Source organism: Diospyros lotus, chromosome 11 (genome assembly GCF_014633365.1).
Source record: "Diospyros lotus cultivar Yz01 chromosome 11, ASM1463336v1, whole genome shotgun sequence".
NCBI lineage: Eukaryota > Viridiplantae > Streptophyta > Magnoliopsida > Ericales > Ebenaceae > Diospyros > Diospyros lotus.
The window spans coordinates 30,422,881-30,433,539 of record NC_068348.1 but is presented as its reverse complement, the minus strand read 5'-3'; the positions used below and the strand labels follow the sequence as shown (position 1 = coordinate 30,433,539).

Genomic DNA, 10,659 nt, shown 5'->3' with positions numbered 1-10,659 from the left:
GGCTTAAATAAAGTGATTGAAAAAGTAATATGTCAATGTCAATTTGGTGGGTTGCGAGTTCGATCATTATTTTGCGTAAGAGTTAAATGTCTAATATGCGATTTATATTTCTTAGCGTAATTGAGAGTACAAGCATCGAAAGTCATGTGAGAATAATCTTTCAAAGCATCGGTATCAACAGGTATAGTAAAACTTATAATAATGAGAATGAATATATAAATAGTAAAGATGTAACAATGGATTAATTTAAACATTGACTTAATACACTTTATATTGCTTTTAAAGCTATAAATATTATTATTGTTACTGCTTGTTTAGTGTCTCTCTTCCCCCCCCCCCTCTCTCTCTCTCTCTCGGATTGTGCCCTGTGGACTGAAAATCGATGAAAAATGTCAGGAAAGGGCGCGAAGGGGTTTATGGGCAAAAGCCCAGCGGCCGCGTCCTCTAGCAAAGACAAAGACAAGAAGAAACCCATCTCTCGATCCTCTCGCGCTGGTCTTCAGGTTCCTTACTCTCTCTTCTTTATCTCTCTCTGTTCATGTCTTGATTACTTGCATTTCTTGGTTTGTATTCACAATGTGGTTTAACTGCCACATGGGTTTTCTGGGTGGGTTATCGTCTCATCTTGCGTTATCTGGGTTGATGTTTTGGTTTTTATTTTTGGTGCAAATTCTTTGGACGAATGTATTCGCTTTGGTTGATGATAGTGTTGTAAACCGGATGGAGGTAAAGAAAAAAGGAAAACAACTGCTAAAATCTAAATATTGAAAAATTTAAATTCAAGTTCATTAGCAAGATTTTGAATATGAAGCGAGGGTGGAATTAGAAATGAGATTAATCTGCAGTAAGGATGGAGTGGTACTTATTGAAGATATGCTGTGCAAGACATGTTTAAGATAGTTTAGAGACGTGAAGAGTGAAAAAAAGACCAGTAGATACACCTTTGAGATAAGTGGATTGAATGGAAGGAGTCTGTAGCAAAAGAGGTAAGTGACCATAACCATGATATAAGATATAATGGCCAAGTGATTGGAGAGCTAAAACCTATGTAGCTGACTGCCTGGCCCACCCAGTGAGGTTAAGGCTTGTGATGATGGTGGTGATGATCAGGCAACATTAGACGTTGTAACTTCATTTCTCTGGGTGCATGAAACATGCACACTAAATTTAAAATGCTATTTATTTCCCTTTTCTTTATTTTCTTTTTGATAATAAATTATTTAGAATGTTGTTTTGAATTATTACCAAGGAAATAACACTTGAATGTTTGCATGTAAAAGAGAAGCAACGTTTCTATAATAATAACAAGAAAAATCAGGTTTGGAGGCATTTCTTGAACTTCAACTGTAATTTTCTTGCAATGTGATATCAAGGTACAAGAATAGTAGACTGGAACATTGGGTGCTTAGGTGTAGGTGTCTGAGCTACATCACAGGTCCTAAATAAATTAATGGAAAATGATATTCTTAGGGTGTTATTAACAAAAAATGGTATCAAAATGGAATGGTAATGACAATTTTTAACACTTACAAATCAGTATTTTAGGTTTTTTTTTTGGTTTCCAATGATAGGTTGCAGAGATATGACAGCATTCAGTTTTATATTTCTGTTTCAGATTTGGATAGCAATATATGTAGATTTATTGAGAGTTTATGACAATGTACTTAGACTATGTATTGAGATAAGGTCCTTGGGTTCCTAGTATTCGTGCATCACTTGAAAGTTTTGGCACAGGGCAGTGGTCCTTACCATTATCATTTATTGGCCTTCCCACTGGGTCTCTTATAAGGGTAAATATACAGTTATGTGAAACTGGTGGTTAAGAAGTGCAATTCTAGACAGAAACATCAATATATGTCTAAAGGAGGGAGAGGTACTCTCATGAAAAGCTATATATCGAGTATTCCCATTTCCCACTTATATTATGTATTTGTTTACTAGTTTTTGTATCTAGTCATTTCAAGAAATTACAAAGAGATCTTCTGTGGGGAGGTATTGCAGATGAGTTTATCATTTGATTAATTGGGATAAGATGTGTTTCTCATTTCCCTTGTCACGGTTTTTGGATTTAGATGTTGAGCATGTTTGGAAAATGGGTCATTGTCGAGAAATATGGTCTCCCCCCCCCCCCCCCTATGGAATGGGGCTTTCTCTAGAAGGGGATTATGAATATATGGGATACTTGTTTTTTTTCTTTTTTTTCTGAGGTTGTGAGGTTGTTAGAGTTCATTTTGGCTTAATGATTGGAGTGTTCACATACCATCATGTGAGTTGTTTCCTGGTTTCTTAGTTTAGTTAGGGATGGGATAAATAAGTTATTGTAAGAGAGCGTGTCTCTTTTTTCTTTTGTAACATAATTTGGCTTTTTGGGCATTTGTTGTTTGGAATTAGATTCCTTTGATACTAGTATTTGTTATTTTTCATGGTTATTCAAGAGTGGGTCAGGGTGAGCATAGATGACTTGGCATTTGTGGAGTATTGTAGCCTCTCATGTTCCCTTTGTTTGTGACAAACATAGAGTGGCTTTCTTTGGATGTATTTGTTGAGGTCTAAATCTAAAGTTGCCCCTAGGGTGGTATTTTTGTCTAGATAGCTTCAATTGGATCCATTTTCATCTGCTTCCAATTTGAGGAAGTGTGGTAAGGTGGTGGTTATTTGGTGCAAAAGGGATGGGGAGTTGGTGGATTATTTACTTCTATGTTATATGGTGACTTACAACATTGAAAGCCTTTTCTATTCTATCTTTGACGTGCAGTAGGTGATATAACCTTCGGTATTGGATTTTTTGGAGTCATGGAATTGGGCTTTCCTGAGTGGGAGGCAGCATTGTGTTTGGATGATTATTCGTTTTTGTATTACATGGCACATGAAACATGAAAGGAATTTGAGAGGCTTTTTTAGGTATTGACAGTGTTATTTATTTACTTTTATTTTTCGGAACCATTTTAATTTCCTTTTTTTTTTGGTGGCTTAGAAAGGATTCCACGTTGCTTCTTACAAGGTTTGGACCCCTTTTATGAATTCTATTTTACATTCTTTACTTGTCATATAAAAAAGTGTTAAGGTAAGGAAGAGTGCAATCTTTGTGTGCAGAGTGTTGGTCTGCAGTGCATCATATTTATATCATTAAAAGGCCATACTTTGTGGTAAAAAGGAGTAAACAAAAGAAATTCTTGTGTTAATAGGTGTGGAAGTTCCTTAACCAAGGGCAATGGACAGTCCAATGTGGTCTTCTTTGAGTGTTTATTATTAAGTATACCCATGATTTTGTTGATAAATTTATCAATTTAGCAAATAAATAACAATTTATATAAGACCATAAATAATTATTCATGTAGCTGACCCCACCTGGTGGAATTAAGGCTTGTGATTGTTATTGTTGTTGGTGGTCTTGGATCTTCAAAATGATTTTTCTTTAGAATTTGACTAAATGATTGATCCACTTTGAATTATGTCAGTAGTAATTATTTCTGTTGGAAATGTTCTTGTTTATAGTGATAATTATGTGTGCCATGATTAAGGATATTTGAGGTCTTTTGCTTACATGAGCCCTTTCAGCACTTCCATGTGAAAACTAGTCACTAGTTGTATTTTGATGTGGGCGCACTTGCTCTCGCTCTCTTTCTCTCTCTCTCTCTCACACACACAGATGCACATGTTTGTTGCGTATTAGTTGAAATGTCCATCTTGGCAAATGCTTGTCAAAAAGCTATCTAATCAAGTAAGAGATTTTGGTTTACATGTAACTTTTGAATTTTTAGGATTTATTTGAGGGTAGCCAACCCTACCTAGGAGGATTAAGGCTTGATATGTTGTTGTGTGTTTATTTGAAGTATTTCATAACTTTACTTATAAAAATGAGATAAATGGTTTGTATGGTATTTTGTGTGCCATTTTTGTCATTTGCCTGTTTAGTTGCTAAATCTGCAAAATTCCCTTTTCATGTATGGTTGTGTGATGAAACATTTTATATATTCCACCCCCCCCAAAGGGAACCCTACTTGGGAATTTTACAATAATGTTTTGGTTCACATTAAGTCTTGTCTCCTTTCTGTATTGTTCCTTAAGTGCTCTGCAGTTCTGGTCATATTTTACCATGCTTTCTCTGTTAGAGCATTTTATAAATAGATTGCAGATAAGCTTTTTATGATCTTAATGAAACATGAGACCGAAAATTTGGGACTTATCTCAGCAAACATAAAGAATCTGGAACATAACATAATTATGCAATATTCAAGGTAGGCTATTAGGTTTAACTTTTATGTCTGTTATTCAGTTTATTATTCTATTTCCAGTTCTAGGGTTCAAGTAAATTTTGTAAACTTTGTGGATATGGATGGATGTGAGCAAAGCAGTTAGTCCAAGATAATATATTAACGATTGAATCATGGAATATCCTTACCTTGACAGGAAAATCTATGGAAGTGGATGATGTGATGATTAGGAGAAAAATTAACATTATCTGCCTCCAAGAGACAGGATGAGTTGGAGAAAAGGATAAAATGTCGACAAAGATTAGATATAAACTTTAGTATTCAAGAAAAGATCATGTAAGAAATGGAGTGGGGATTATTATAGATAAAACGTTAAAATAGTGAATCTGAAGAGAATAATAGATAAGATTATTGCAGGGAGAAGAGACTATGGATATTGAATATATGTAGTAGAAGAGATAAAAACTAAATTTGGGAAGATTTAGAGGGGTTGGCACAAGAAATACCTAGAGAAAAGATCATTTTAGGAGGCGACTTAAATAGTCATGTGTAGAGAAGGGATTGTGTATGAAGATGTCCATGTAGGTTATGAATTTGGAGAAAGAAATAATGAGGGGTATTAAGATGGTTTGTTCTTGTGAGAAGAAGATAGAAGCTCTTTTGAGGAAAATGAATGGAATGGACAAATCTTTACCACAAGGGCAAAGACTAAGAAAAACTTGGGTATAAGACTCTTAGTTATGATATGAACTATAAGGGCTTTACAAAAGTTATGGCAATAGATGGAAATGATTGGCAAGCTAGAATTCTTGTAGCCAACTCCGCTTAGTAGGCTTAGGGTTTAATATATTGTTGTTGGACTGTGTTGAAGATCCAGATGTCATATTCTAGAAAAAATTAGAATAATTTCACATTGATTTCTTCATAAGTCATAAGGGTCCATATTTTAGGGGATAGCTAGTCCTATTAGAGCTGGTTTATTTATAAAGCTAAGCAATTATATTGCACTTCAAGTAGCGTGAATGGTTGTTAGATTTTGGAGTTCTTGATGATATATAATGCGATTACATGTAGGTGTGTTGCCCAAGGGATCTATGTTTGCTGCCTACTGGCTTTTGTTGATCCTTCTCCAAGTGTTTTTTTTTTTTTCTTTTTTGACTTCTCCAGGGTAACCTGTGACCAGATATTGATAATTAATCACTTAAACGTTCTACTTTGGCAAACCATGGTTTTCTCCATTCTCTTTCTCTAATCCTGTCAATCCAAAAAATGAAACAACTAATGTTAGCATCTAGACATTTGAAACAACCTGAAAATTTTTGCCTCTCTTTGATAACTTAAAAAGCATCAAGTTCTCACGGCATCTTAAATTTTTGTAAATGATGAATCTGCATATTGTGCTGCTTTTAGTCACAAACTAAATTCTTAATACTGGCAATGTAGAACTTATTGGTTTTATCTTGGAATTCATTTCCTTGTTCTGCATAATGTTTCTGTAATGACAGCCTCTGGCTCCTTAATTGAATAGTTTTGTTGAGTGCCTAATCTTTTCTTGAAATTTTTGGTTCTAGAAAGTGAACAGTTTTTCCTCTTCTGTCAGGAAATTCTGGTTTTCCTGAAGTATATTTAATTTTTAGATTTTAGGATGATAGTGTGGTCCCAAGTCTTGGTAAAGGTGGAGATTGCGTTAAACTGTGACTGACTGGGACTTGAAAAATGCTTGGACTTAATTTCCTTATACACTGATCTTTGTCCACTCCTTAGCATTTTGCTGTTGAACTGGTTACTCGGTGTAGCAGTGTGTTTAGACTACCTATATCTAACCCTTTAGTTGTAACATAGTTTAGCCCTTTTCAGCCAATGGGAGTAGTCTTAGGATGACCTAGGCTGCATTTTACATGATTGTGAAGTATGCACCTTATGCTGAAAATGCAATGTTTACTTATTTCATCTTAAAGCTTAATGACGTGATGAGCTTCGAACCTTAGAGCCTCAGCTTCCAGCTGAGGTTGGATGTATTGGACATTGGGCAACATCTGAAACCAATATCTCGGGTCTGGCCTAATGAGCATGCCCAAGGTGAAACTGTACTGTGGGTTCATCACTGAATTAATACTCTTAACTTGGAGCGAACTTTAGTATGTGACGTTTGTTGGTAAATGAAGCTGCTATCTGTTTTCCAATTTGTCTGCTATGCCAATTTAAGCTGTCTGGGTTTTATTATCTAATGCATCTGAGGGTACAATCCCTGCAGTTTCCAGTGGGTCGAATTCACCGTCTTTTGAAGGAAAAGGTGAATGCCAATGGAAGAGTTGGGGCAACAGCCGCTGTCTACTCTGCTGCGATTTTGGAATACCTAACTGCTGAAGTGTTGGAGTTGGCGGGTAATGCAAGCAAGGATTTGAAGGTGAAACGAATCACCCCGAGGCATTTGCAGCTTGCTATAAGGGGCGATGAAGAGCTTGACACCCTGATCAAGGGGACCATTGCTGGCGGTGGCGTTATACCTCACATCCACAAGTCCCTCATCAACAAATCATCGAAAGATTAGGCTTTTTCTAATGGTCAACTCTGCTGTCTCATTAAATAAGGTAGTGTCAGTGGATGCAAACTCAGTCTTGCTTCTAGGTTAAACAGTTGCAGTTGTGTACATTTGTGGATTGGTGGGTGTGGATGATTGAACTCCTTTGGGTATGAAATGGCTTGTTTGTCTTGGGCCTTGGTTTTCATCCACATTCTTCCCTTTTTCATTTGTTAGTTGATGGATGCTTGAATCTTGATTTCTGCAATTTCTGCCACTGTTCATTTTTAAGACTAGGATTTAAATGCCTTGCCATTGGACCAAAGCCACAAGTCAATGGCTGCCAAAAATTGCCTCTCATTTCCCAAAAGTGTTAGTTGAAAGTCCCTTATGAGTTCATAAAATAAAGTAATATTATACTTGAAATCTCAATGACTTGGTCAAATCCAAATTTTTAGGTTTGTAGTTATACTTTTTATTTTTTTTATGATCATTCAAATTTTTCGTCATCTATCTTTGAATTTGTATTTTTGAATCAATTTAATTTTTATATTTTAATTTTTTTACAGCTCACTTTTTTTTTGTTAATTCAATTACACTTATATATTTGTATTTTTTAGTTAATTTAATTTTTATATTTTAATGTGTTAAAAAAATGATATGAAAAGTTAATTTAATTATTTTTTTTATACATCAAAATATATAAGTTTGTGACACAAAAAAAATCAAAGTATAAAGGGTTAAATTGATAAAAAAAAATATAAAGATATGAGTACAATCGAAATAATAAAAAGTTTGAGTGTCTACAAGGAAAAAAATAAGAAAGTATTAAGACAAAAATATGAATTTGACCCTTAAAATTAGTTGTTACAAATTGAATTCGGTATCGTGTTGTCAATGTAGCTCAAGTCAATCTCAAAATGCCTTTTTGATGCGAGATATAAATGGGGATAGAACATTAAAATGCGCTTCTGAACAATTCAAGAATGAAGATGTGGAACTAACAGCAAATGCAGCAAGAGACCCAGAAATATGCTCAAGTCATGAAACAGTCAACAGGAGAAGCACATCCATTCTAGAGTGGCAGCCTTAGCCCTAAATAGATTAAATAAAGCCCTTAGCTCTCATACAATCAAATCCCCCCCAGACCATAACTGACCAAAAAATCTCAGCTTCTCATAGGAATGAAATTAATTCTGGGCTAGAGGCGAGCACACTGTCAAACACAAATAAACACCACCCTTACAGAGTTGAGTTTCCTAGAACTTCAATACAGTAGAGTTGGAGCAACATCCATCCATCCATCCACACTGAAATCAAAAGCAAAATGGAATGATCCATAAATAAGGGAAGAAGAAGAGTACCCTTTCTACTACCAGATGAACAATTCTAGTCACTAGTCAGTTCCTACAACTCCTGAAGAAGAAACAAAATCCACCGGCGATACAGAAGAGCGAGGATGGATTTCAGATGACCGAGACCCTTGGAACCTCCACCGGGAACTGGTGGATCTCATCCATCCACGGGTTCTTCTCTTTCTCGGGACTGATGGTCCTGAGAGCCTTCCAGACTGCACTGTTGCACTTGAAACCGGATCCAAAAGCTATCTGCCATGTCCTGTCTCCTCTCTTCACCCTCCCTTTGGCTTCTGTATATGCCAATTCATACCAAAGGGAACTGCTTGATGTGTTCCCAAACCGGTACAGAGTCATCCTTGATGGCTCCATATTCCATTCAGACAGCTGCAAGTTCTTTTCTATTTCATCCAACACAGCTCTTCCTCCGGCATGAATGCAGAAATGCTCGAAAGCCAACTTGAAATCCGGGATATAGGGCTTTATCTTCATCTTGAAAAGCTTTCTGCCAACCAATGTGGCAAAGAAGAGCAATTGCTCAGACATTGGGAGCACAAGAGGGCCCAAGGTGGTGATGTTCGTCTTCAAAGCATCCCCGGCAACAGCCATCAGATCCTTTGACAGGGAGACCCCAACTTTGCCATTGGGATCCTCCATCTGGAAAACACAAGAAAAGCATTTATCATCGGACCCTTTGTGTGTCCGGACAGTGTGAACCAGTTGGTACTTGGATCGGCGCCTGTCGGATCTCTTGTTCGAAAGCAAAATCGCAGCCCCTCCCATCCGGAACAAGCAATTCGAAACAAGCATTGACCTCTCATTTCCAAAGTACCAATTCAAAGTAATGTTTTCCATGCTGATTACCAAGGCATATGAATTGGGGTGGACTCGAAGGAGATCTTTAGCAAGATCGATGGAGATCAAGCCCGCACTGCAGCCCATCCCGCCAAGATTATAGCTGACAATGTTCCCTCGAAGCTTATAATGGTTTATAACCATGGCGGAGAGGGAGGGTGTCGGGTTGAACAAGCTGCAATTCACAATCAAAATGCCAATGTCCTTTGGTTTGACGGAGGTTTTGGCCAAAAGCTCATCAATGGCACCAAACATCACAGTTTCAGCTTCTTTCCTCGCTTCAGCCATGCAGGGATTGGGGGGCACTCTGAGAACAGCCTCCGGGAGGTAGGTTGACTCGCCAAGACCCGATCTCTCAAGAATTTTGCGTTGGAACTGGAGGTTCTCCTCAGCAAATGACCCTGTCAAACGGGAGCGCTCCATGAAGACCTGCCTTGTGCACTTGCGAGCATCTTCTGGCTTATAGCAGGAGAAGTTCACAAGGTAAACCGGGCGAGGCCGGGTAAGGAAGTATAGGGTGGACAGGAACACCAGGAGGGTGGAGCAGAGGACTACCGATATGAGATTGAACCGGAGATGGTCCCAAAGAACATAGAGGTCTTGGAGTGAGAACGTAGACAACTGAGCAGCAATAACAACAATGAGAGGGGACAAAAACAGGTACATTCCATGACTGATTAGGTAATGGTAACCTAGTTTAACATATTTCAGCTTGATGGATTGCTTGAAATCAGGAAGCTTCCTCGAGGAATTTGGCTCACTCATACTCATCTTCAGGAAATTCCAAGAATTGGCTTCAGATGTGAGCTAATCGTTATCAGGGGGCTAGGGATTTCCTTCTACTTTCCCGGAAAATTGGCTGAAGAGGGAAAAAGGTCTAAGATCTGGGTGGTGGTGTTTGAGAAAATCTCAGAAATGCAAAGGGGTTTAGAGCCCAATATAACACACACCAAGATTTAAGAACTTTCTATAATGTCTCATCCAAGAACCAGGAAACCCAGCTCAAGGAACCCGAAATTCCTGCAAAATCAGGGTCCCATTGTCACAAAAACAAGAACTTCACAATCTACATCAACCAAGTATAATCATCCAGGCCATCTTAGATCTACCCCGCAATCCAAGAAAAAGAAAAAAAAATGCAAAATCGAAACGTGCATCCTGAAAGAGAAAATCGGATCAGAAACCAAACCCAGATCGGGAAAACGAACCTCGAGCGGTGAAAATCCCTCCCTCAATCAACAGATCGCCTCGTGCACGCCGAAGAACCCAATGACAAGTGCCTATGGGATATATATATATATATAGAGAGAGAGAGAGAGAGAGAGAGAGAGAGAGATTTTTAAATTGAGAGAGTTCGTTTATTAGAGGGAGGGAGAGCCCGTTTAGAGAGAGAGAGAGGGGGGGGGGGGGGGGGGGAGAGATGAAAAGCCAAGAAGCTTGGTTGGTTCAAATTTGGTTCAATAGATTTGGCAACAGAAAATACAATTAAAGTCTGCACGTGGGTGATTAGGCACTTAGACTCATCTTTTTAATAATAATAATAATTATTATGACTCAAATAAAGTATTTTTTTTAATAATAAAACCCCTTTATAATTATACTAAAAAAATATTATTATATTAGTCGAGCCATCCCTATCCTTTCATTGGTAAAACAGAAGAAAAATAAAACGAACTTATAAATAATAATAATATAACTATAATATCATATTAAC

General features: G+C 37.4%; 2 protein-coding genes across 2 annotated transcripts; one reads left to right on the top strand and one right to left on the bottom strand.

Moving 5' to 3' along the window:
• Positions 1 to 333: 333 nt before the first annotated feature.
• Positions 334 to 7,005, top strand: LOC127813515 (probable histone H2A variant 3). The gene is made up of 2 exons (XM_052354518.1): positions 334 to 503; positions 6,469 to 7,005. Exons 1-2 carry the CDS (start codon positions 390 to 392, stop codon positions 6,763 to 6,765), a joined length of 411 nt encoding a protein of 136 aa, XP_052210478.1. The 5' UTR covers positions 334 to 389; the 3' UTR covers positions 6,766 to 7,005.
• Positions 7,006 to 7,779: 774 nt separating this feature from the next.
• On the bottom strand, positions 7,780 to 10,344 carry LOC127813514 (3-ketoacyl-CoA synthase 11). The gene is made up of 2 exons (XM_052354516.1): positions 10,154 to 10,344; positions 7,780 to 9,965 (listed from the first exon to the last, which is right to left on the bottom strand). The coding sequence occupies exon 2, from the start codon at positions 9,714 to 9,716 to the stop codon at positions 8,202 to 8,204; it is 1,515 nt and encodes a 504-aa protein (XP_052210476.1). The 5' UTR covers positions 9,717 to 9,965; positions 10,154 to 10,344; the 3' UTR covers positions 7,780 to 8,201.
• Between the last annotated feature and the right edge of the window lie 315 nt (positions 10,345 to 10,659).

Excerpts from the sequence above, each read along its gene's own strand:
- LOC127813515 (XM_052354518.1), top strand. The coding sequence starts at position 390 with ATGTCAGGAAAGGGCGCGAAGGGGTTTATGGGCAAAAGCCCAGCGGCC. Across the intron at positions 504-6,468 it reads CCTCTCGCGCTGGTCTTCAG|TTTCCAGTGGGTCGAATTCA; the intron begins GTTCCTTACTCT and ends CAATCCCTGCAG.
- LOC127813514 (XM_052354516.1), bottom strand. The coding sequence starts at position 9,716 with ATGAGTATGAGTGAGCCAAATTCCTCGAGGAAGCTTCCTGATTTCAAG.